This window comes from Rhagoletis zephyria, unplaced genomic scaffold, assembly GCF_001687245.7.
Source record: "Rhagoletis zephyria isolate East Lansing unplaced genomic scaffold, Rhagoletis_zephyria_1.1 Rzeph_scaffold_03073, whole genome shotgun sequence".
NCBI lineage: Eukaryota > Metazoa > Arthropoda > Insecta > Diptera > Tephritidae > Rhagoletis > Rhagoletis zephyria.
Window position 1 is genome coordinate 141 of NW_016160157.1, and position 24118 is coordinate 24258.

Sequence of the window (24118 nt, forward strand, 5' to 3'; positions counted from 1 at the left end):
ATCGTGAAAAGCGAAAAAATTAACATCCTTACTATGTACATATCATTGAAATAAACATATAATCCGTACAGTAATACACATTTGACAAATATGAGGGATACAATACAACCAGCGTAGGTACGTATGTACATATGTATGTATGTAGTACAAACAATCTCGTACAAGTATGTAAATTAATTTACAAACAGTATTTTTTTTTTCATTGAGTCAAGCTCTTTGAAATAAAACGAGGCAGGATTATGTAAATGACATTATCTACGTATTGATATCGCTCGCAAAATACCAACACGTCTTAACAGACGGGTGGAATTGCAGAAATTATAAAAGTTTGCTTGTATTTACATGTATAGAAACAATTTATAACTTCTGCTCTTTAAATAGCTGAATGTTAAAATAAGAGAAATGCTTCAGCAGTTCGGAGTCATAAGCACTTATCAACTAAGCTGCAAATACCAAATCAAAAGAGTTCTTTCCGTCCATCATTTTCCTTACAGTAACTAGTCTGAAAACTATCACCAAAAAGGTGCCTTTTAATGGCATACATATGTAAGGCTCTAATCCAACCACATATACATATGTCTTGCCATTCATGTCACAAGGGCAGCGATCCTGTAAAGCAACTCGTAAAATTAGAAAAATTACCAAAATACTTGAAATGTTTTTTTTTAATATACTACATACGTATATTTGTGTTCAACATTCGATATTTCGTTCACAGTTGTCACAATTTCCAAACATTCTTACAATGTCATTCTTATAACTGTATTCGCGATCGAAACCGAAAAATCACCACCACATCTAGAAAAGCTCAAGGGTGAAAGAGTTAAACATCAGATATTAAAAGTTGTTTCATATTTATGCAATTACCCTCGTCTTGTTCAGATGTGTTGGTATTTTTTCGACGATTTTAATACGTAGATAATGTCATGTACATACTTACATACTCCTATCTCATTTTATTTGAAAAGTGCTTTTGACTCAACGAAAAAACTTACTGTTAATAAATTAATTTTCATATTTGTTGGCCAAAATATTCCGTCACAGTGGCTTTTTTTGTTTAAAAACTCTGTTTTTTATTCACACACACATGCTTAAAATGTTTATAAAAAATTTCGCCAAAAATATGTTATTCCGAAAGTTATGTATGCATAGCTATTTATGTGCATATAGCATATATTATGCACAGATTTTATGGGCTTAATGCATACATAAGCATGCATACAAATTTTGACACGTTCAACAGTATAGGTAAATATCGGACGTGACTGATTAGCCTCATAAGCATCGATAAAGACTCATTTGAATTGAAGAAAAATTACTGAGAAATCACGTGGGATTAAAAGTGCAGCCACAACAAGCTATCCAAACAGCACAGGAAACGAATTGTACGGCCTTAAGGAAAATGCAACAATACAGAGCAAAATACGGAGCAGCCACCTGTGGAATTTGCTTGATTTGCGATAAATACGCTTGCGCTCGAATAAAGAATCAACAAGTTGTTGGTTTTTTTTTATTGCCTCCTTTATATTTCCCCCATGGCATGCTTAAGATATTTGCTTTCCTGCTTTCGTTTTATGTGTATATCCTTGAGCGCTTAATGGCAAAGTATTGCGCTTTGTACCTAGGTAGTATTTTGTTTCCTTTTTTTTAATTTACCTTTAAGTGCCGGGCAAATGCGCTTCCATATACTCAAACAACCGCAACGATGAAATTGACCCAACGCCAGTTCCATATAGAAGAGCGGCAAGCCTCCAAATATCAGCATCACACAGTAGGGTATGAGGAAAGCACCGCCGCCATTTTGATAGCAAATATAGGGAAAGCGCCAAACATTACCCAAATCGACAGCGAAACCAATGACTGCTAATAAGAACTCCGCTTTCTGACTCCACGTCTCACGGGTGCGCTCTGTGACGGAAACGACGAGCACGCGCTGTGGGTGGAAAAGTTAAAGAAAGTAGAGTTGATAAGACATGAATTTCTTACGATTACATAAGATTGTGGGGTACATATATATAATAAAAAATCTATAAGGGCTCTAATTACATATGTACGTAGGCACGTATGAGGAGATGCTGAAAAGTTTTGAGCCTAAGTACCTCCAAGTGTCATTAATATTATGGCCAACACTCCAAGTTTCAGTCAATCGTATTCAGTTTTCTTGGGGGTTTCCTGTCAGCAATTGAAAGAGAGAGGCCTGCAATGTGGCAGACCCACTTCGGTTTGCGAAGATATTTTAGCTGTAAACATTGACTAGTAGGGAATCAATTACTAAGCACCATATAAAAGCTAAAAATTAAGACCCCCTATGAGCTTCGCCGGAACATTCTGGCCTCCTTGTGCTTGAGCTCTAATAATCCTATGTGCAAGCGTGAAGAGGAAATTACTGTATCGAGCTCAAAAATGGCAACTGTTGGCAAAAGTTAAGTTCATCTCGAGTGTGATTAATTTGTTGGCGGGGTTTAGATATGATAGATTCCTTAAATAGATAAAGTCTTGTTTTATTTGAAGATGCGGCAGTGACATGGTTTACAAAGTGTTACTCGTTCACGGCCAGACCAAAATTTTTTCTTAATTTTGGGGCGAAACCGCGCTAATAGCCATGATTTTTATGTCAACGAGGTAACTAAATATTATTTACTTTTGTCTGCAGTATTATATGTTAATGTAAAGAGGTTGGTCTAGCGGTGAACGAGGACAAGACAAAGTACCTCCTGGTAACACACAAAAAGTCCTGGTATTTTGCGACACATGTCACTGTTGTCTGCCTATGATCGAGCATAAACACCACCAACAGTGTCAGTCTGGAGATCAAATGAAGAATAACTCTTGCCAACAGGTGTCACTTTGCCCTCGGTAGGCAATTGATTAGCATAACCTTTCCCGACGAACAAAAATTACGCTCTACGTTCAACAAATCTCTCATCATGTCCGACCTTTTATATTCATTCAAAAAGGCGTTGGGGGCTTTCTAGAGAGTTATTCTAAGCAAAATTTATCGTCCTGTTCACGTTAGCGACGAGTACCGAAGATGATGTAATGAGGAACTGTACAAGCTATATTTCGACATGGATATAGTTAAGCGCATAAAAATACAACGATTGCGCTAGATTCGACATGATGTATGCATGGATGACGAGGATCCTTCGATTCGGAACTCATGGGCCCGGATGACAGGCCATCCACCAACACAAAGAAAGGACCAATTGCAAAAGGGCCTGTCTGTACTTGGGGTTTTCCACCTGGCGCAACTTCGCAAAGGAGAGAAATAATTGCTGCAGTTTTTTATCTCGGTCCAAACCGACGAACGGTTGTAGAGCCAAGCAAAAAGAAGGGGAAGGTTATTACACGTACATATCGTCGCTACCATGCCAAACTTTCAAATGTGAACATAGGTACTTTTCCGGAGAGCAACGAAAATGTTGTAAAACATGTTGTTGTCATTAGGAAAACGTGTGGGATTCGACACTTTGTTAAAACCGCTATCCTATGCATGCGCAAGGTATCGTAATCAGTGTGGCCCCCAAATTTTTTTATTTTTTACCAAAATCAACCGAATAAGTTACCAAGTTCAACGAAAAGCGCTCCACTCAGCTATAATTTTTATAACTGCGTGAACGCTGAAAGCTACGACACTAGAAACGCTTGGTGAGGATTTCACACCTGNTGGCCCCCAAATTTTTTTATTTTTTACCAAAATCAACCGAATAAGTTACCAAGTTCAACGAAAAGCGCTCCACTCAGCTATAATTTTTATAACTGCGTGAACGCTGAAAGCTACGACACTAGAAACGCTTGGTGAGGATTTCACTCCTGAGTGTGGCCGAAGAAACAAATTTGTCGATTGCGCGTCCTTTTAAGAACATGGTACTGTCTTATGGCTCAGAATAGTATATTTTGCATTTGCAACAGAGGATTATCAGGCGCATAATTTCCCGTAGAGACGATATCATTTGGCCACTGAGAGCATCCCACTTGGCACCATTGGACCTTTTATGATTCTACTCGGACGGCCGTATGTATACGAATAAACCCCAAACTTTGGAGCACTTTAAAATCAACGTTTGCCCAGTTATGGCAAATATACATGTACATATGTACATACATATGTCAAAAAGTAGCCGAAAATATCTCAAAAATTCAACGCTTAAGGGCAAGCTTTAAACTCACACATAGACAAAGTGAAGTGTTGGTGTTGGTTGATTTTTCCGACAGGGTGGTAAGATGATTTATTTTGGAACGAATTTCCGTCATCCCTTGTCAAGTTTGGTTTGCAGACAAACCGGTTTCGGTGTTTAATTTTTTCATTCGAAAGTGAAGTGCCTATAGGGTATACTGAATGCCGTAGCTTTTTGAACGAGAACATACATATTCACATAGAACTCTACTCATATGGTTGCCGGGATACACAGGAATGTTGATGGCAATTGAAAAGCTGATGCACTGACACGGAAAGGTGCGACCACCCACTACCTTCCGGGATAGGACTCGGTAGATATAGCAATAGCCACTTTCAAGTATTTTGTTAGAGATCACACCATTCTAGAACCAAGGAACGCTGGAATAACTTTTCGCCTTGCGAAGNAACTCTACTCATATGGTTGCCGGGATACACAGGAATGTTGATGGCAATTGCAAAGCTGATGCACTGACACGGAAAGGTACGACCACCCACTACCTTCCGGGATAGGACTCAGTTGATATAGCAACGTTGGAACAAATTTTCGCCTTGCGAATGATTACCTGGTATTTCTATAAAAGTAATCGCTTACGGGCCACTTCCTAATGTGGAATCAGATCCTGTATTGACCTACGTGACATGTAGGACCGAATCGAAAAAGTTACGAAATTGAAAAATAAATTACCAAATCACCAAGAAAAAAATTACNACCGAATCGAAAAAGTTACCAAATTGAAAAATAAATTACCAAATCACCAAGAAAAAAATTTAAAATTTTGGTTAAATATTACCAAAGCGGCAACGCTGATCGTAATTGAAAAAGCATTTTCGCACATTCGATAGTTTGACATGGTAGCGACGATACTTTTTTAAACAAAAACAGTTGACTAAGAGTTAAGAGATTAGGAACAATTAAGTTCTAACTTGAACTGTGGCTAAGTTTGGAATAGAAGAGCTATGAAGTTACCTTTTTTAATAGAGACAATCTCTGATAGATGCAAAGCTACTACACATTAAATATGCTCATAAAAATTACAGTTTCGTATGTCGCTGCTTACCTCATTATTGGCCAGTTTTGGCGCCAATGGATCGGTAACCTTTGCTGGTGTGGCAGTATCAGCGTCATCCTCCGGCGAATCATCCTCATTCGGCTGTGACGCAGACTCCTTATTATTCGCCCAGGGTGCTGACATTGCGCCTGCATTGGCGGCCGACGCCGCTGAGTTCTTACCAAATTCTAAACTATTATTTTTGCTGCGATCCATAGTCGATCGTACATATGCAGTTGCAGTAATTTTATGATCTCATGTGTATTGGATTTATTGTATTTAGTAATGCGGAAATAGCGGTTGAAGGTGATGATGCAGTTGCGAATGCGAATTCGTCTTCTGATAATGTTGGTGGCAGTGTACGAAAGCATTAAATGGGAGCTGTAGATAGCTGTGGGAAGTGCGTGATGGGTGTATATAAGAGATGCGCATTCATATGTTTTGAAAGTTACTTCAGCTGCAGAAACAACAAAAAAACTAAATTTTTTCACTTATCCTCAGAACATACATACATATTTTTTTTACTCCATTGGTATTTTACATCATTAAAAACGTATTAATATAACTGTAAAAAAGTGGGAAAAACATACATAAATGTAATTGTCTGCAATATTGATATGCCACATGCAACAACCGTTAATACTGTAAATGTACATAATTTCAGATTATATTTTTAAAATTACAAGAAGAAAAAAAACGGACGGCTACAACAAAGGACCGCCGGCAATTGTGTCCAACCCATTTGTTGTAAGTACGAATATACATATTACATATTGCAATTACATACATATATCCCAAAGGTGACTTTCAGTTTTGCATTATGGATAGTCCATTTGACTCTAGCCTTAATACGTAGGTATGTACATATACATATGTACATAAATGAGTATGGCCAGTTGTGAAAGTTTCATATGTTTATATATGTGCATTAGGGTGGTTCAATGAAAGGAATTTTGATGCTCTCACCCCCTAGGATGGTTTTATATCGAAAAAATATGCCCCTAATTTATTTTTTTAAACCAAATAATATTTAGAGGTCGCTTAAAGCTCAAAAAGTTTCTCATGTATTTTATATAACAAAAAAAATATTTTTCGATTTTTCGTAGGAATGGTTAAGAATCCTTGAAAATTAATATTTTACAATCGGCAAACTGTTTTTTTAGGGAGATTCAAGTATTAATACCCAATTGTTTATTTAACAATTTTTTAATATTAGCTTTTTTAGGACGTCCCAAAACGCAGAAATCGTTAGTATTAAACAATTTTAAATAAACCATTGGGTACTATTTTTTGAACGCTTCTGAAGAGAAACAGAATTAACCGATTGAAAATTATGCATTTTCAAGGATTCCATACCATTTCCACGAAAAATATATTTTTTTGCCATATAAAATACATGTAAAACTTTGAGCGCGTTGAGTGACCTGTAAATATTTTTTGATTTCAAAAAAACACGGTTGTTTTTTTTTCGATACTAAACAATCCTAGGGGCTGAGACGGTTACAATTCCGACTTTACTTTTCTTACGTGCGTTCTTGGACCACCTTACTGTACACACACACATACATACAGCTATATATATATGTTCATATATATGGACATATATTTATTGGACTCATATGCTAATGCAGGCCAATGTCAATGTTATTGCATTGTTTATAATTTTTAACCTTCATTTTGACGCTTGGAATACTTTTGCCTTGTAATCGTTTGCCACTGTATCATCGTCGTTAATTCCTGGTCATCCTTATGTATGTATGTACTAGGGATGTTTCGAATGTCATATTTTGCACATTCTCATTTTGGCACATTTTAATACGTGGTAGTTCAAATTTAAAATTACGTTTGGTCGAAGGCCTTCATAAGGACTTCATAATTCTCGTTATCGCGACAAAAAGACACGGCATTAAGCGGAACCTGCAAGAATGTGAATATGTAATATTGGTCGCAGCGAATTAAAAACCTGATTTTCGAGACGCAGAGGGCTGTGAAATCATCGGCATCTTTAAAACAATGGTGGTAAAAATTTTTTAAAACTTAGAGAAGCGACCATTTTTGGGCCTAAATCAAATTACGCCTAATCGTTAATCTTCATACATGCTAATAAAATTCCAATAAGATCTTCTCTATTTCATCATTATAGACTGGGAACTGTGGGACTCGGTAACTTATAGCCCATTTTCACCATGAGCTTAACTGAGTTAAAGGCTCAGGTAAATGCAAGATTTATTTCTTACTTTTTGCTTTCTTGCTTTCGTTTGCTTTTATTTAATATGAGCAATTATCCCCTTCGAGGTGTTATCTCCTTTTTCCAATAGGCATTAACTGTAATTCAGGCTTGGTGGAAATGAACTCTTATTCGGGAATCAGTTGCACTAAGCTCCTCAGCGCCGGAGTATCGTCATTTTTTCGCTATTTGACACTCGTCCGGAGAATTTTCGACTGTAACTGTAATTTGTGCAAATTCGGGAGCCGGAGGGGTAGAAGTTTTCAGTTAGTTCATTATTTTAACAGAATGAATTCGAACCGTAGCACTTGTTGTGTTGGTGATTCACGGACATTGAAAAAACACTTTTTTCCCCAAATTGGTAAATTAATTGTATCTCAAAATATGGGCCAGTAACGCCGGGTTCAAGTTGAAACTCTAAATAATATTGAAAATGCAAAATATTGAAAGATGCAATTTGAGTCCAATTATTTTTATCATTACGAAAGCTTCGAAAACCTTAAAATTCAAAACAAAGATATGGATATAGTACATATGTAGTACTTTATGGGATTATGTTAGTTCCAAGGCGAATTCATATAAGGTGGTGTTACCAGAGCGTCTAGATGGAGAGCTCATGACCGAAAAACCCATCATACTTCAAATCGATTGAAAATTTTTGTGAGCTTAATCGTCTTGAAGTACTCACAGCCCATGTTGAAATAGCATTGTTGCAAGTATAAGTCAACATACTTCAGATGGGCTGTCCTTTTGACAGCACATTATAACTAAATAGATGAAATATCTACAGCCAGCCTATTCTGGTGGTCACATCCTATGAAAAATGTCAAAAACGTCATTTCCGTGAGTGCGGGCGTGCGAGAGACAACTTATCAGTGCTACCAGCTTGGCTCAAACCGTGCCGTTTTGTGGCCCTATTGTACATCAAATGGCACTTGATTCTTCAATTTGGCACAAAGTGCCAAAATGGTACTTTTCAAAATTGGTAATATTTCAATACATTTTTGTGAAATTCTTTGCGTCTACTTCTCTTTCTCAACTAACATTTTCTAATTTTTAAAGATTATTCAACTGGATTATCTTATTTTGGCATTGCACTTTTGTTTTAGAAATGTGGTTCTTATTTTATTGCTAAATGAGAAGAATTAAAAAGGATGACTCCTTTTTTGGTACTTTTATTTTCCTATATGGCACATTTCGGCACTTTTTTATCCTCAATATGGCACCTCATAGCTAAGGATAGCTGACAGCCCTGCAACTTATATCGTTCATATGTCATGGCGTATGAGTTATCTATCAACATCAATTTCTAGTCCGGTTGAAAGCAAAATTTCAAATCAATGTAATATTTTCTAATTATTAATCTTGATGTGTTCTTTATCTGCAGATTTTTGCAAATAGTTGAAAATGCACGCACACTTTTACGGAAATAAAAACAATAGTGTCTTTGTTTGCGCAACTAACTAAATGAAAAGAAAATTCTTAAAATTTTCCGCAGGGATTTGGGGGGTTGAACCCCCAAAACTCCTACCTGCGTTCGCCCCTAGTTAGAGCTTGTCAAAATGTGGTGCGGCTATAATTTGTTCCACCTCTGTATATATGTATGTATGTACATACAAATGTACGCATATTTCAATCAAAAAAAACGTCTCTTAATTGAAGAAAAACAGCAATCAAAATGAAGAAAAATGGGAACGAAATAGCACTAAAGAAGTTTTATCCTCTTTTCATGCCCAACATTTGTTCAAAATGAAAGTTTACATCCACGATTCCATATTTTCGTGTACGTTTTTCCACATTCTTAAGAAAAATTACTCATTCGGGAGAATTTTTTACTCATTCGGATGAATTTTCGACCTTCAAGTAAGGAAAGTTTTTCTTTGATCCAGAGATGGATTTTTGGTTCAGTGTTGAAACTGATTATTTTGTGTTAAATAGGTTTATGTGCCTAGCATGGCATTTCAAAAAATAAAATAAAGAAGATATTTGATCCAAATCGTGAAAATAAAATTAGAAACACATTATTCTTATCATAATTTTTCTGCTAACTAGTTTATGCCCATTGCAGTGAACCAAAAATCCATCTCTGGATCAAAGAAAAACTTTCCTTACTTAAAGGTCGAAAATTCTTCCGAATGAATAAAAACTTCTCCCGAATGAGTAATTTTTCTTTGAAATGTGTAAAAACGTACACGAAAATATGGAACCGTGGATGTAATCAATCATTTTGAAGAAATGATGGGCATGAAAAGAGGATAAAACTTCTTTAGTGCTATTTCGTTCCCATTTTTTTTCATTTTGATTGCTGTGTTTCTTCAATTAAAAGAAGTTTTTTTTTTTGAGTGTGAGTAGGTGAATGAATATTTTAAAGGTTTCGGGTTGTTAGTGTTTACAATTATTATTATGACTTACGGTGTAAACCGGTAATAAATGTCAGTTAAAATATCGCACCTGTCACTGTGGAATGAGCCATGTGTACTATGGATATTTATGTAAGTATGTAAAGCTGTACAATATAAATAATTAAAATGTATTCGCTGTAAAAATTAATGTCTTAATGATTGCCATAAACATTTTGATACTCGCGACAATAATACTTACATACATTTCTATATATATATGTATATGTATGTATGTGAACACAAGGTGGGATGGGTGGATATCTTTGTTAACGAGAAAACAATTTCATTTATTTTCAAGTGTTGATATGCATACGGTGCAGTGCTACCCGTATTTATAATTTTAGCAATAGAAAAAAGGAAAGCATTTTAAATTGCAGCCAGGGGTTAAAGAAAAGAAATATTGTTAATGAAAACAAAAAGAATTTCGATATCAAAAGTAGAGAAGTCGTATATGTACATACATATATGTATGTACATATGTAGAACACTCGACGTGGCCTTACTCTTGAGTAATACGTTTGTATTTGAACGCGAACGAGTGTTACTTCAAAAATTAGTAGAACCCTAGATGTAACGATTTTCATGTTTATTCCAATTCGCTGCAAAATCCGAACGAAAATGAACTTCTCTTTGACGTCCTTAGAAATCATATGGCATTCTGATGTTATGAAATTCAAAAATAATTACAAAATGGGAAGAGAGTTACTGAGGCTACATCTTACATAATTACATATCACTAGCTTAAGTGAAAAGTTGGTAAGTCCACTTTTTATGAAAACTTATATTTTGATATAGGAAGCAAAGGATATTAAAAATGCATCGTTTCGAAAAGGATTAAGGTACTTGGTGTATTTTTTCTTGTTTATATTCAATGACAGCAAATTTACTAAGTCCAAAAGATGCACCGAAAATCCGACGAACCCAAAATAATACTAAATCTTTTAAAAAAGAAAGAATCCTTCATATTCGTATGGAGTTTTTCTTTGTTTTGAACACGCAAAATGTTGTATCCAAAGATTTGCGAAATAGTTGGAGGAAATGGCTATAAGAAGTTTGTTGCTTGTCCTGTTAAATTAAAATAATGGACTTAGCAACTTTGCACTCTAAGCTAGCGATATGTATGTATATGTAGTACATAGTATTTTCTTGTCCAGTTGTGATTTTCAAAAGTAATTAACATTCTACAATTAACAGATGGTAAGAATTCTAGATGAATATTTTGTATGAAACTAATATATGTACATGAGAGTGCCTCACCAGAAAGATGCCGCTTTTCCTATGGAATTATAATTTTTATTATATTTTAAGACCTCAGCCAAGATATTTCGAAAATACCTACCTCCAAAACTCTCATTTCTTAGACTTTTAAACATTTTTATGCAGACCTTTTAAGTCCAAAATCTTCTATCAACTGAGGTGATTTTTGAGAAAAAGTATTTTTAGAAACAAATTTTATTTATAAAAAAAAAACGTGATATTCGGGGGTATTTTCAAAAAGGTTCAGCCAATACTAATATGTTTACGAAATATTTTGGCGGAAGTCTTAAAATATAATAATAAAAATAATAATAATAATAATAATAATAATATTTTGGCGAGTTTCTCCTCCAATTAATAATGTGCATCTTGGTGTTGTTATACAAATGGAGGGACATACAGCTTTACGCCGCCTACGAACGGCAAATGGCTTTTATAAAAAGTATTTTCATGGCAGAAATACGGTCGGAGGTTTGTCATGGCCTACCGAGGGGCGACCGCTGTTAGAAACAACAGACCCCACGGAGTGGTAGTACACGCCTCTAACCACTCAGCCACAGCGGCCATCAGATTTTATATTTCCAATGGAAAAACAGTGCCAGTTTTGTATGAAGATTGATGCACCCTAATGTAAATTCATACATTGTGAATTCGGCATGTTTGAGTTTCAATACCGGAACATGAAACTAAACAGTTTTTTTTTTCTAAACAGCAGTCATGCATGCAGGCAACAACACAGCTTCTCCCAAGTCAATTTTATAAGAGCGTAGAAATGCAAGTTCTTTCATTAGTGAGTAACATGTAGATGTTTTGTTGAATCGTTATAAGTAATGTTGGTACTTGAGTAAAAATAAGTGTGTAGTATGTTCAGGTTAATTTCATCTTCAATCGAGGCAGTTGCTAAGCCATGATTTCAAGCATTTCAACAAGCTCAACGTAAAACTTGTGAGGGCGTAAGTGCTTTGAACTTTTCAAATATTATTCTATTTAGTAATTGTTAGTTTCATTAGTGTGTAGTTTCACGTTACGACGATAATTACAAGTAGTAGCTAAGTCATTGTAATTAGATTCAATCTAAATTTACTACATTGAATAAGCAGAGGTGGACATGATTTATGCAACAAAACAAATGTAGCCACACACGATTAAGAGTTTAGATTGAAATATATTTCTGAGCCGTTCGCAATCAATTCAAAAGTACCAAGGCTCGTGACTTGATTTGACGGTGCAGAGCATTTTTTTCGATTTTTTTTTAATCATTTTTTTCTTGTATTGTCGCTGCCTTGTCTACCCATCGTTTGGCTATCCACACTACCTCAAAAACTGTAATGCAATGCAGATAATTCCACTTTCACATGTGTTACCACACATTTTTAAGCTCATAACAATATTATTGACGTGAAAAAATTTTTTTTAATGCTAAAATTCGCACAAAACTACCACAAAATGTCTGATGCTTATATGTTTAAATTGTTCATATCAGAAGGAAAGGACGAGTGTTTTCTAAATATGATGCAACATTTTTGAAATCTTATACAAATTCGGCAAGTATCTGGTCACACAGCAACACTCGGTTGGTTTGACAGCACTTGCAGCAAAAATGAAAATTGCTAGTGCAACACGAGCAAGTTGAAATTGTTTCTCTAAAGCGATTTACGTAATTTCAATTTATTTCTGCAAATCTGCAAAAAGGACTTCCTGGCTGTTTACATGGGATTATTAAGATCACATTCAAGTTAAAAACGGTACATACATGAAGTATTCATTTTGATTGTATTGAATTGAATTTAATAAATCAATATGAATTGCAAAATATTAATAATTAGCAAGAGAGAAGCAGATCCACTTTAACTTCAATCATATGTACCATCAGCCTATAAATAGATATACCTATGCCATGACGTGTATCACTACTTCCGATACATTTTTATTTCCTTTCATACTGCAGAAATTTTTATTACTTTTTATATTAGCCTAGTCCCCGTATTAGTACTCTTCTTCGTGTTCGTGCTCGTCTTGGCATTATCTTCGTCTTCGGATTTGTGCATAAGTCAGCTAAGACTTCTGAAACAGCTGGCAACCCTACTAAATATAGTTAGGAAATAAACAAATCTCTTCCAAAATAATTCGAATTTCGAAAAATTGTGAAACTTGTATTTTTCTTTTATCGTTGTGAAGTATGAACAGATAATTGCACAAAAAAAGCTCGACCGTCGAAAAAATGGTGACCCACTTCACAAATTTTTACTCTTTTTTAAATACGTGACAACGTTCCTAAATACAGTTCAGAAAAAATGCCTTTTTAAACCCATTCCATTTGATACCCATATTTTTAATATTTACTTTAACTTATTAAATAATTTAAGTTTAACTTTTTAAGTAGCTGGCAACCAGGCCTGCCAGACGATTAGCCTCTAAAATCCGTACACGGGCAAAAATTGGTGGGCGTAAAATCCTTACGCTCAAATTTTTTTTGCCAAGCAAAAAGCAATATGTATACATATATAGATGGACACGGACAATCCTACTTCCAACAACATCAAATGCAACAAAGATTTGTTTTTCTGACTAGCAAATTTTAACAAACGATTTATTATATATAAAGTTAAGTTACTGCATCACTGCTAAAAAAAATAAGTGAGTAGGTACATATTTTTATTAAGGTCTTTCTACAAAGAGAGAGACGCTGACCAATTTCGGCTGCACTTCGCTTGTCAAAACTTTTGCCTTGCAAAATTCCACTGTTTGATTTGGTCCCCAAAGAGTTTCTACACTTTGTCGAATTTATGAGCAGTATTAACTTCAGCGCCGGAATCTTCCATTTTTGCATATGTTTATGCCTTTGAGCTTTTAAGTAACATTTTGTCGTACACAAATTTATAATATCTTCAGTGCTATCCTGTGGGCAATTATATGGTGAAAACGTTCATGACTTAGATAATTGGATATGGGCAAAACAGGCAAATGTATGTATACAATATGAACGAAGGCACCAAAAGTCCGTACAAAACTCCATATTCCTTATCGGAAAGGTGAAAATCTGTACGCTGAATCCGTACAACCATTTTGACCACCGCAAATCCGTACCGTACGCAAAAATCCGTACTTATGGCAGGGCTGGTGGCAACCCTCTTTTATAAGCTAAGGATTCAGACTAAAGATATCTTACCACCTTCGTTTCACGTCATATTTTAATATTTCATTTAACTTATGCATACTTTAATCAAATTCTAATTTTAAAACAGGTGGCAACCCTATCCAAAATATTTTAAAACCAAAACCTTGTTAAACCTTTTTCGGCTGGCACGCATATTGCGATACATATTTAAATTGTGTAACCAATTCACTTAGTTCAAGTTGAATTTAATTTCTTAACATATGGCAACCCTCTTAAATAATGTTCAGAAAAAAACATTTTTAATCCATGTCATACTTTAATAATTCGTTTGACCTAACGGGTGATTTTTTTGAGGTTAGGATTTTCATGCATTAGTATTTGACAGATCACGTGGGATTTCAGACATGGTGTCAAAGAGAAAGATGCTCAGTATGCTTTGACATTTCATCATGAATAGACTTACTAACGAGCAACGCTTGCAAATCATTGAATTTTATTACCAAAATCAGTGTTCGGTTCGAAATGTGTTTCGCAAACCCAATTGCTGCGAACGGCGACGAATCGACATTTCACGGTCTTCAGCAACACTCTCAGAAACAGACGCAATATTCTCTTCTGTACGCACTGTACGCATTCGTGTGGTTGGTTTAATGTCCAATAAAGTAAACTGAGTGCGAAACTTGGTCACAATCGCATTAATTGTTTGCTCACTTGGTCGATTATGTAGACCATAAATCGGACGTAAAGCGAACCGAACACTGATTTTGGTAATAAAATTCAATGATTTGCAAGCGTTGCTCGTTAGTAAGTCTATTCATGATGAAATGTCAAAGCATACTGAGCATCTTTCTCTTTGACACCATGTCTGAAATCCCACGTGATCTGTCAAATACTAATGCATGAAAATCCTAACCTCAAAAAAATCACCCGTTATTAAAAATTTGAGTTTAACTTTTTACAAAGGTGGAAGCCCTCTTTAATGTCATAAATGCTCAAACTGAATATTTCTTAATACAGGGAGTATTCCTGTATATGTTTTTCGCCAATATTCCAATTTTTCATGTAATTTAATTTAATTTGTTACAAGGTGACAACCCTCTGCAAACCACAATCGTCTGACGTCCATACCAGGAAATACATCGAGGGCTTATATTCAATACCCTCTATCTACAATTTTGATGAAAATGAGTTTTTGATGGTAACGTGAGCTCTTATTTATCCTTCAGCCATGACAATAATGCCAAACTTAAAATTTTGCTTTTATGGTATTATATTCTCATTTTGAAAAATCCACTATCTGCAATAACATTTTGTTACAAAAGCAAAATCCTCTATCTATACAATTTTGCTGGAAAATCGTTTTCATTACCATTTTTTTGTGGCTGACTGAGTAAGTTACATGTGCCGATGCATGTATGTATATGTTCCGGTAAAATCCGATCTTAGGTCAAACTAGTTTTGACCAGGCTAAACTTGTTCTACCTAATGCGATGTCCAACCGAAACCAAATCTTGTGGACTGCGTAGCTTCAGTTGGACTGATGATGAGAGTTACAAAAATAGTTTATTCTAAGATCGGGTTTGGCCGGTAGCTTACAGGTATATACATGTCCGCTCATTTACTACAATAATGTCATAACTCAAAAAATCAAAACTCGAGAAAGACGGCTTTAAAGTTTTGAATTTACATATACGCCGATACTAAAAATGAATACATATTTTATTCTAGTGAGATTCTGGTAAAGGCCTGTATGCAGCTCTCAAGAAAAGCAAAAACTCCATATAAAATGACGTACAAGAAATGGCTAAGAAATTTTCTTGAGTCAAATTTCCTTAAGGCAGTACGCAGTTCTTAAGAAATTTACTACGCTTTCTACTACGGTTTTCTAAAGTTTTTTGTGAAGAAAGAGCATAAATCAACCCAGTTTTGCAACAGAAATATATGCCCGTTCCATTATTTCTTGAGGAAAGAGTGAGGCAACAGGCTGTGAAGTATCAAAAAATGTCAAAATTCCTTGGACACACACGCGAAATAATGGCAATTTTTTCTTGACCGTTTTCTTGAGAGCTGCATACAGGGCTTAATCGATACAGCTATGATATTTTTACACGAAATAGAAGAAGACGTAGCGATAATTTCTGCATACTCAACTCAAAATTTGTATTTTTTGGATTATGACACTACTAAAGTAAATGAGCGATGTGTATATGTTTATTTGCCTCCACTTGGTCCGAAGATTCCCACAATTCTCTCTTACTCATATCTATTTAAGAGTTTGACCAACCATCTCTTCGATGACAGGCAAAAGCCCTGGTGCAGACAAAATCCCGTACCCCGTTCTAAAAAATCATCCGTATCCCATCAAACATAGAGTCATTAAACTCCATAACTACATTTTATTTCAAGGGTTATATCATCAAGAGTGGGAAACTGCTATTATTATTCCTATTGCCAAACTAAATACGCTAATGATATTTTAATTTTTTCTAAGACTAAGGACTTGACGCAAGTAAAAATTATTTTTTCTAACATACTAAACGATCTAATCAATTGGTCCAAATCTTCAGGAGCTCAGATTTAAGCTGAAAAAGTAATTTTTTCACATATGCAGAAAATACAAATAAATACATACATCCAACCCTCTCCTTGTCTAACACCCCTCCCCTATACTGATACATTGAAAATATTTGGAATGATTTTTTACAATAAACCTACTTTTAAGCAGAACTGTCATTATGTAAAAGTTGACTTTGGGCTCGTAATTTATGGACACTGCGCAAAAAAACATCTTAAATTGCTAGAAACACCTTACTATGTAGCAGAGGAGAAAAAGCATCCGTGCATTTCCCCCCTCGCCAATAAAAGCTATCTCTCACGTCGAATCCTGCTTTCAACAAAAAAACTGATGTAGCAAGCAATCACCTTTATTTCGTATATTAAGCTACATCAAAGATTTCGACATCATCCGATGCTTACTAAAGTAAAAACTCTACCGCAAGGGCATTTGCCCAGTTTGATACTCATAAATTACCTGGGAGCTTATTTTCACAGACGGTTCCAGATATGGTGGTAACAAAAGGGCTGGGTGTTACAATTGTCTTCAGTGCTTTTCCCCCGTACTGCTCGGCATTTACAGCCGAATCAGCTGTACGTTTCGCCTCTATAAACGAAGGAAATTTCCTCATCTGAACGGACAGTAAACCAGCCAGCGAAGCCTCTTTTAACAGTGCTAATGATTCTCATATAATTTCGAAATCACGTGAAATACTCTTTTGACACAAAAACACATTTAAAATTATGTGGTTACCTGGGCACATCGGAATAGAAGGGAACGAATTTTCACACCTATGATTTCTGCATTAAAATCTTAGTTTAACATAGTATTTACGTCTAAAGAACTGACATTTTCATTATTCTGCAAAACCCTCTATCAGCAAATTTTTATATATAAATAGTTATAATTCGAATTGCAATAACCTCTATCTGATCTTTAAACTAAAATTAAATGAATTAAAAGTAAAAAACTAGTTTTAGTATATTTCGTGAATATTTAAGACATGCGTGTGTACTTAAAATTATTAACACTTTTAAAAACAGCTGCCAAAACAGTTTTTTTGCTCTCCTGAAAAATTGAGTTTTTGCAGATAGAGGGTATTGAATATAAGCCCTCGACATTTCAATTTTCTGCCTTTATTTAAGTCGAACTTACTTTTTGAAACAGGTGGCAACCCTCCTACATATACATATTTAAGAAACAAAACCATTTCGATCGATACTCACAGTACAATAATTGATTTTATTTAAAAATAATTTGAATCTAATTTTTTTTAACCAACTTCACAAAAAGGAGGAGGTTATCAGTTCATGGGAATATATATTTTGTTGTATGTATTTAACCGCATAACTTTGGACCACGTTAACCGATTTAGATAATTCTTTTTTCATCGGAATGGTGGTACCGCATACTAGATCCGATAATTGAATTGTGATGAAATTAACGATAATCTTAATTTTTTATATGAGAATTAAAGTCGGTTTTGTTTTTTGTTTGAAAAATTACTTGTATCAGGTGGCATCTCTTTTTGAAAAAATATGAAGTTATTTCACATCCACAAGCTAAGCCCTTTAATTTTATATATTTTGTAAAATCGAACGAACGTTACAGATCTGATATGATGAGTTTTCGCGTATTATGCATTCATATGTATGTACATTAGGCTGGGTCGACTTTGTATGGGGGAAAATAAAAGGCATTTGACGGTATTGAAATAGTAATGTTATGATGTTTTTGGTCTAAGCCAATTGTTATTGGGCACGAAAGATTAATTTAAAACTTATCTTTGCCCGCGCCATTGAATCAAAGTGTATGAATTTTGAAAATTAAACTTTGGCTTGTAATATATATGGAATGCGTTAATTGTTATAAACAAACGACGATATATCAAATTAAGGGTTATTAAATTTATATTTTATTTTCAATAAGTCTACAAGTTTTTAAGATATTAAGATAAAACTTACAAAAACTATAAGTTTCCATTATAAATTTTCAATGCTTCATTACTTCAGCAACCAAGTAAAAAATACAAAAAAATGAGACGAGATTTATTTCAAACGTTTTATTGTTTTTGGATGCTTAATAATAATAATAGATTGGCGCTTACACATATGTTAGTGTTTGGCCGAGCTTCTCCTCCGACTTGTGGCGTGCGCCTTGATGTTGTCTCACAAAGCGGAGGGACCTACAGTTTTACGCCGACTCTGAACGGCGATTGTATTTTTATGAGAAGCTGTTTTTCATGGCAGAAAAACACTTTTGCCATTGCCTGCCGAGGGACGACCGCTGTTAAGAAAAAACCTTCTTCTGTATTTTTTGCAATGTTGCTTTGACCAGGGTTTGAACCCAGGTGCTGATGAGTGAAGGCGTACACAGCGGCCGATGTTTTCGGATGCTTATATAATATTAAAAGAACCATGGACTTGGTCACGCCGATTTGGTCAGTTTTCAAGATCGTGGTGAATGAAGTCAAACAAGTATTGTCAAAGATTAGGAATCGTTTGATAACTTAAGAGTAGTTTCAAGCATATAAGTTTAAGTCCATTTATGCAGTCTTGAAAATTGGCGCGGAATGGTTTCATTAGTCACCGAAGAAGCACATTTTTCGCGGTTTCTAAATTTATCGTTATATGATAGTAGGGGACGTGCAATAAGCGTTTAGATATACATAAATATTTTAGTTAATTCCATTATGTGAAAAAGTGACTGTAGGTAAATGCAATAGCCTTTAGCGTAATCCTTTTTAGGACTCTCCAATTGGACGATATTGCATTGCATTCAGCTTGAACGAAAAAATTAACTTCCTGACACACTTTTTGGTTCGTTCATTTAAAGGTTATTTATACAATTGAAGATGAATTAAAAAAAAAAAAAACTGGAGATCAACTTAAGTTTTTCGCTATAACTTTGGTAAATGTTATTCGATCGGTACGTAATAATTACCAAATTGAAGGCGAGATTTACTATTTCTGATTTTTTGATAACAATATTATGAAAATCGTTCAGATTATAAACAAATTATTTTAAAATAAAAAAAATGTTGAACAACATTTTTTGTCATTTTCCTATATTTACAAATGTTATATTGTAAGCATAATTATGAGGAAACTTGTTCTAGAAGTGGTGCCTGTTCAGTGTTTCCATACTCATTTGCATAAACAAAATTTTTGCACGATGATGAAAAATAATGGCTTTTCTAATATTGAAAAAAGATTAGAATATTTGGAACCAGCGACCTAAATGCACGCCTGCAATATTAGTGCTGTTCTTTACTTCTTTTGACTATAGGCCAGTGCATTTATCAAGAGAACAATTACAATTTGATTGAAAATAGATAACTTTGAGATTAACGATAAAGCAAAGGGCTGCGAGAAATGAAATTTGACTTTATCTTTTGCGTAAACGGATTCATTATCTAATAATATGCAACATCCATTTTGCTGAACCCAGAATTTTTAAAAAGAATTGGTCTTATTCGACTAGTGTGCTGTGGGACACTTGGCGTTAAAATAAAATACTAATATTTTGCAGGCTTGTTGTTGACTTCAGGATACAATATATTTTCAGTATTATCAAGAGATTTGAGAAAAATTACTGAAAAAACTTTTTCGTTTTTAAAACATTTTTAGTACTACAATGGAGTTGAATTTTATTTGCCTAATGATTAATTTTATTTGGCCAACGTTTAAATTTATTTGCCCAAAGTTTAAATCCGATATATGTATTTAGACTATTTAGTAATATTTGAAATGTTTAAGGTTAATTTTCCAAGTTTTTAAATCTAGATATCTTGTCTGCTTTATGCTTAATCAGCTGAATTATCTGACGTGACGTTACCTGGCGTTACGTTACTAAAATTTCTATTGTTAATATTGTTCTTGCAATAAGAAGGGAAAAAAGCATGCATTGAATGCCGATCGCACTTTTTATTTTGACATCAGCGCCACAGTGGTCCGAAACGGCAATCTATTTATAGAGGGACATTTGTGATTTTTGTGAAGTGTCAAATTCCACATTTTGTTCTTTCGATTCTTTGACATTAGTTAGTGCAAAAGAGTCCACTTTTCTTTTGTTCAAAAAGAAAAAAAAAAAAACATATTATATGGAGTAAATACGCTGTAGCTAGTACACAAGTTCAATTTGCTTGCTGGTGACGTAATAGTTGTAACAAGCTATTGAAGTGTCTCGACAATTCTACATATCGCTCACCGTCTTCAAAAGAGTCACAACTAAAAATTTGGCATTTTTGAAATTATGCGCTGAAAATGTACACAAAGCTTTTATTTACCTTTCAGCAAAAGCTGGAGCAAATTGTTGTTATAATTTGTTAAAGAAAAACCTAAACTAAAGTCGCCCTTGCCCATATAATTAGCATATGCTACGAAATAGTTTTTCGCATTTTCTGACGAACGTATTATTTTGAGTTGTGACTCTTTTGAAGACGGTGTGCGATATGTAATATTTTGCAATGGAAGCATCAAATTCAAATAAGTTCGTCATATTTCTCTAAGAAATGTCAATTGGTTTAATTTTTTCGTATTAATTTTAAATTTTAACTTCTTGAACGCAAGAAATTTTGGCTAAAAATAATCCGTGTAAAATGCTACTATTTTTTGTCTATGAGTGCCGATGTTATCATACTTACCTAATTATTTTATAAACTTTGAGTCCGCCTATGTCTGCGAACAATTTTTATTGAGCTTGAGGCAGTTTTTAATAGGAAATTAATATGGAAAATTCTTTAATTAAATTATTTTTTTCTTTCAGTTCATGTCCAATTTTATGCTAGACCAGGTTATGTATTTATCTCTAGAAATCGCGTTTTTATCAAAACACTTTAAACATATGTTTGTAGATGGAAACCAGGTATGGTAATCACTATGGGTAAAATTTACTAAATCAGAATTTAATAATTATTTAATTTTTTTTCGCTCTGAAATAGTAATTATTGTTGAGTTTTTTTTCGCTTAACTGGAATTATCAAAATAATTATTACTTTATGATTTTTACCTGTTCGCTCAGAGATAAAAATATTATTAAATTTAAATTTTCCACTTAAAACTTGGGTTTTTTTACAAAACTTTTGAATCCTTATTCTTTTTATTGTAGTGTCGCTAGCGATCACGAATCATTACTTTCAAATGAGAATATAAAACTTAGTTATAATTTTTATTTCTGAGCGAGGGCGTAAAAATAACACACAAAAATGCCGAGGCACGTAAACTTAATTTTGGGTCGCAGATTACGGATATAATTTTAGAAATTTTCATTTTAAGTTGGCATTGTGAATGAAGGGAAAAAATTTAATTTTAAGTTGGCATTATGAATGAAGGGAGAAAACATTAAAGTAACATAATATTTAGTACATGGCGTATGAGTAACATTCTTTCCTGCTCATATTTTAGTAAAATATTATTACACATTTTCGCTTCACCATTCACAACTTCTTTAATTATCCATCGATTTTTTTCATTAGTAGCTTGATTTTTTGTAAAAAGACAAATGAAAAACTTAGAAAAAATCTGTAATTTTTAAATATTTTTCCCTGTTAAGGTTTGATTTTCATCAAAAAGAAAATGTCCTGGCAAAATGACGACCCCATCTAGAAAAACAGAATACAGATTCGTAATCTACGACTCAAAATTTAATTCACGTGTTTCGGCGTTCTTTTGTGTCATTTCAAAACCAAAGATTTTGCCTACAGTGGCAATTGTTATCTTTGAGCAAAAAACATAAAAATTATAAAATAGTCCTTATTTTCAATCGAAAAAAAAAAATCAAAATAAGGTAATAATAATTTCTCTTGAGCGAAAAAATTAATGCCTAATGTTAATCATTATTCTTAATTTTTATTTCTTAAACTCGAACAATATAATAACAATATAATTAATTGTTAACACTGGTTGGGGGTCATAAAATGGATCCAATGTTCTATTTTTCTTAAATTCTAAAATTTTGCATTCATGTTTATTTGTTTCTAATATTTCCATAGCCTCCGCGTCATTGTACAGCAGCCGAATTCCAATATTCACTGTAGCTAATTTTAATCGGCAAAAATCGCCAAAAAATGGCAGGCGCGCCTAACTACATGCAACATCTACGTTTAGATTTGGCTGATTGCACATTAAATCTGTTACTTTTTCATTACACTTTTAGACCCTAACGCTTTTCATTTAAAAAATTTTGGAGACGAAAATTTAGCGTAGGGACTGTCAGAATTTCACTGCAGGACAGTGTAAATTTATTTTTTACTGATTGGTTACAATTGCCGACGGTGTATTCGATTGCCTTTGATTAATTTAAAATAAACTTACATTGAGTTTTGTATTTGCAGGTTTGTCAACAAATAAAGGTAATTTTTTCTAGTAGCACACAAAAACACAACAAAAATATTTTATTCAAACACTATTTTTAACAATAACAACAATAAAAAAAATTTTCACACTTCAGCTTCAGCTATAAACTTAAATCAGGAAGAGTTCGCTTTCAAATCACAATTCAAATTTTTATCCGCCTTATTTCCGGTTCCGTTTTGCTGAGAAGTAGGTTTTGAGCGCATCGCACTGCGCTAAGAAAACTGCAAATTTCCAAATCGCTACGCGCCTTTTTATACCCAAAATATAAGCATCACATTCAATACGATTGCGTTCTGTGCGTCGACGCACTCGTTAGACATCTTCGTCTTCTCTCCCCCACCCTATTACCACCACTTTTCACACTTTTACAAACTATTCACAAAAAAATAAAAATAAATAAATCAAAAATGCATATGTAAGTAGAACCAAAGAATATAACAGTTACAGTAGCAAAGAGATACAATGGCAGCACAAACCGAGAACAACAAACAGAAAGAAGTAACCAAACATGCCAACAGGCAGCAAGCAGCACGGCAGCCAAGTCAGTCAGTCAATCAGACAGTTGGCCGATAAGCCTCTTCGTCTGTTTCGCAGGGCTTTATATCCACAAGCTGTTGCGCCGACAACACTCCCCCAGACCTTACTTCGGCACCCATTCCGCTGACAGGCGACCGCCACCCGAAGGGTAAGTGTGAGTGTTGATTACGCTGCATTGTGCGTTATAGTTATATCTATTGGTGGCGTCGTCGTACTGTTTTTAACGTTTGTAGTTAAACGCTTTACAACTATCGACGCCATCATGAATATTAGCTTCAATAGGACAGCGACACGCGCCACCCATAAGAGGAAGGCAACATTCGTGCCTAAACAGAGGACATTTGTGGAGGTGATGAAAGCAAACTGTTGCTCTTCACGTGTACCCTTACGCACACACGGGTACACATGTACATTATATGTATGTTGGTATGTGCTAAA

At 34.4% G+C, this 24118-nt stretch overlaps 1 protein-coding gene across 1 annotated transcript; it reads right to left on the reverse strand.

Annotated features, from left to right (window-relative positions):
* Window positions 1–1320: 1320 nt before the first annotated feature.
* Window positions 1321–23142, reverse strand: LOC108368330 (sodium-dependent serotonin transporter-like). The gene is made up of 4 exons (XM_017623177.1): window positions 23102–23142; window positions 5742–5794; window positions 5239–5686; window positions 1321–1933 (listed from the first exon to the last, which is right to left on the reverse strand). The coding sequence occupies exons 3-4, from the start codon at window positions 5443–5445 to the stop codon at window positions 1622–1624; spliced, it is 519 nt and encodes a 172-aa protein (XP_017478666.1). The 5' UTR covers window positions 5446–5686; window positions 5742–5794; window positions 23102–23142; the 3' UTR covers window positions 1321–1621.
* Between the last annotated feature and the right edge of the window lie 976 nt (window positions 23143–24118).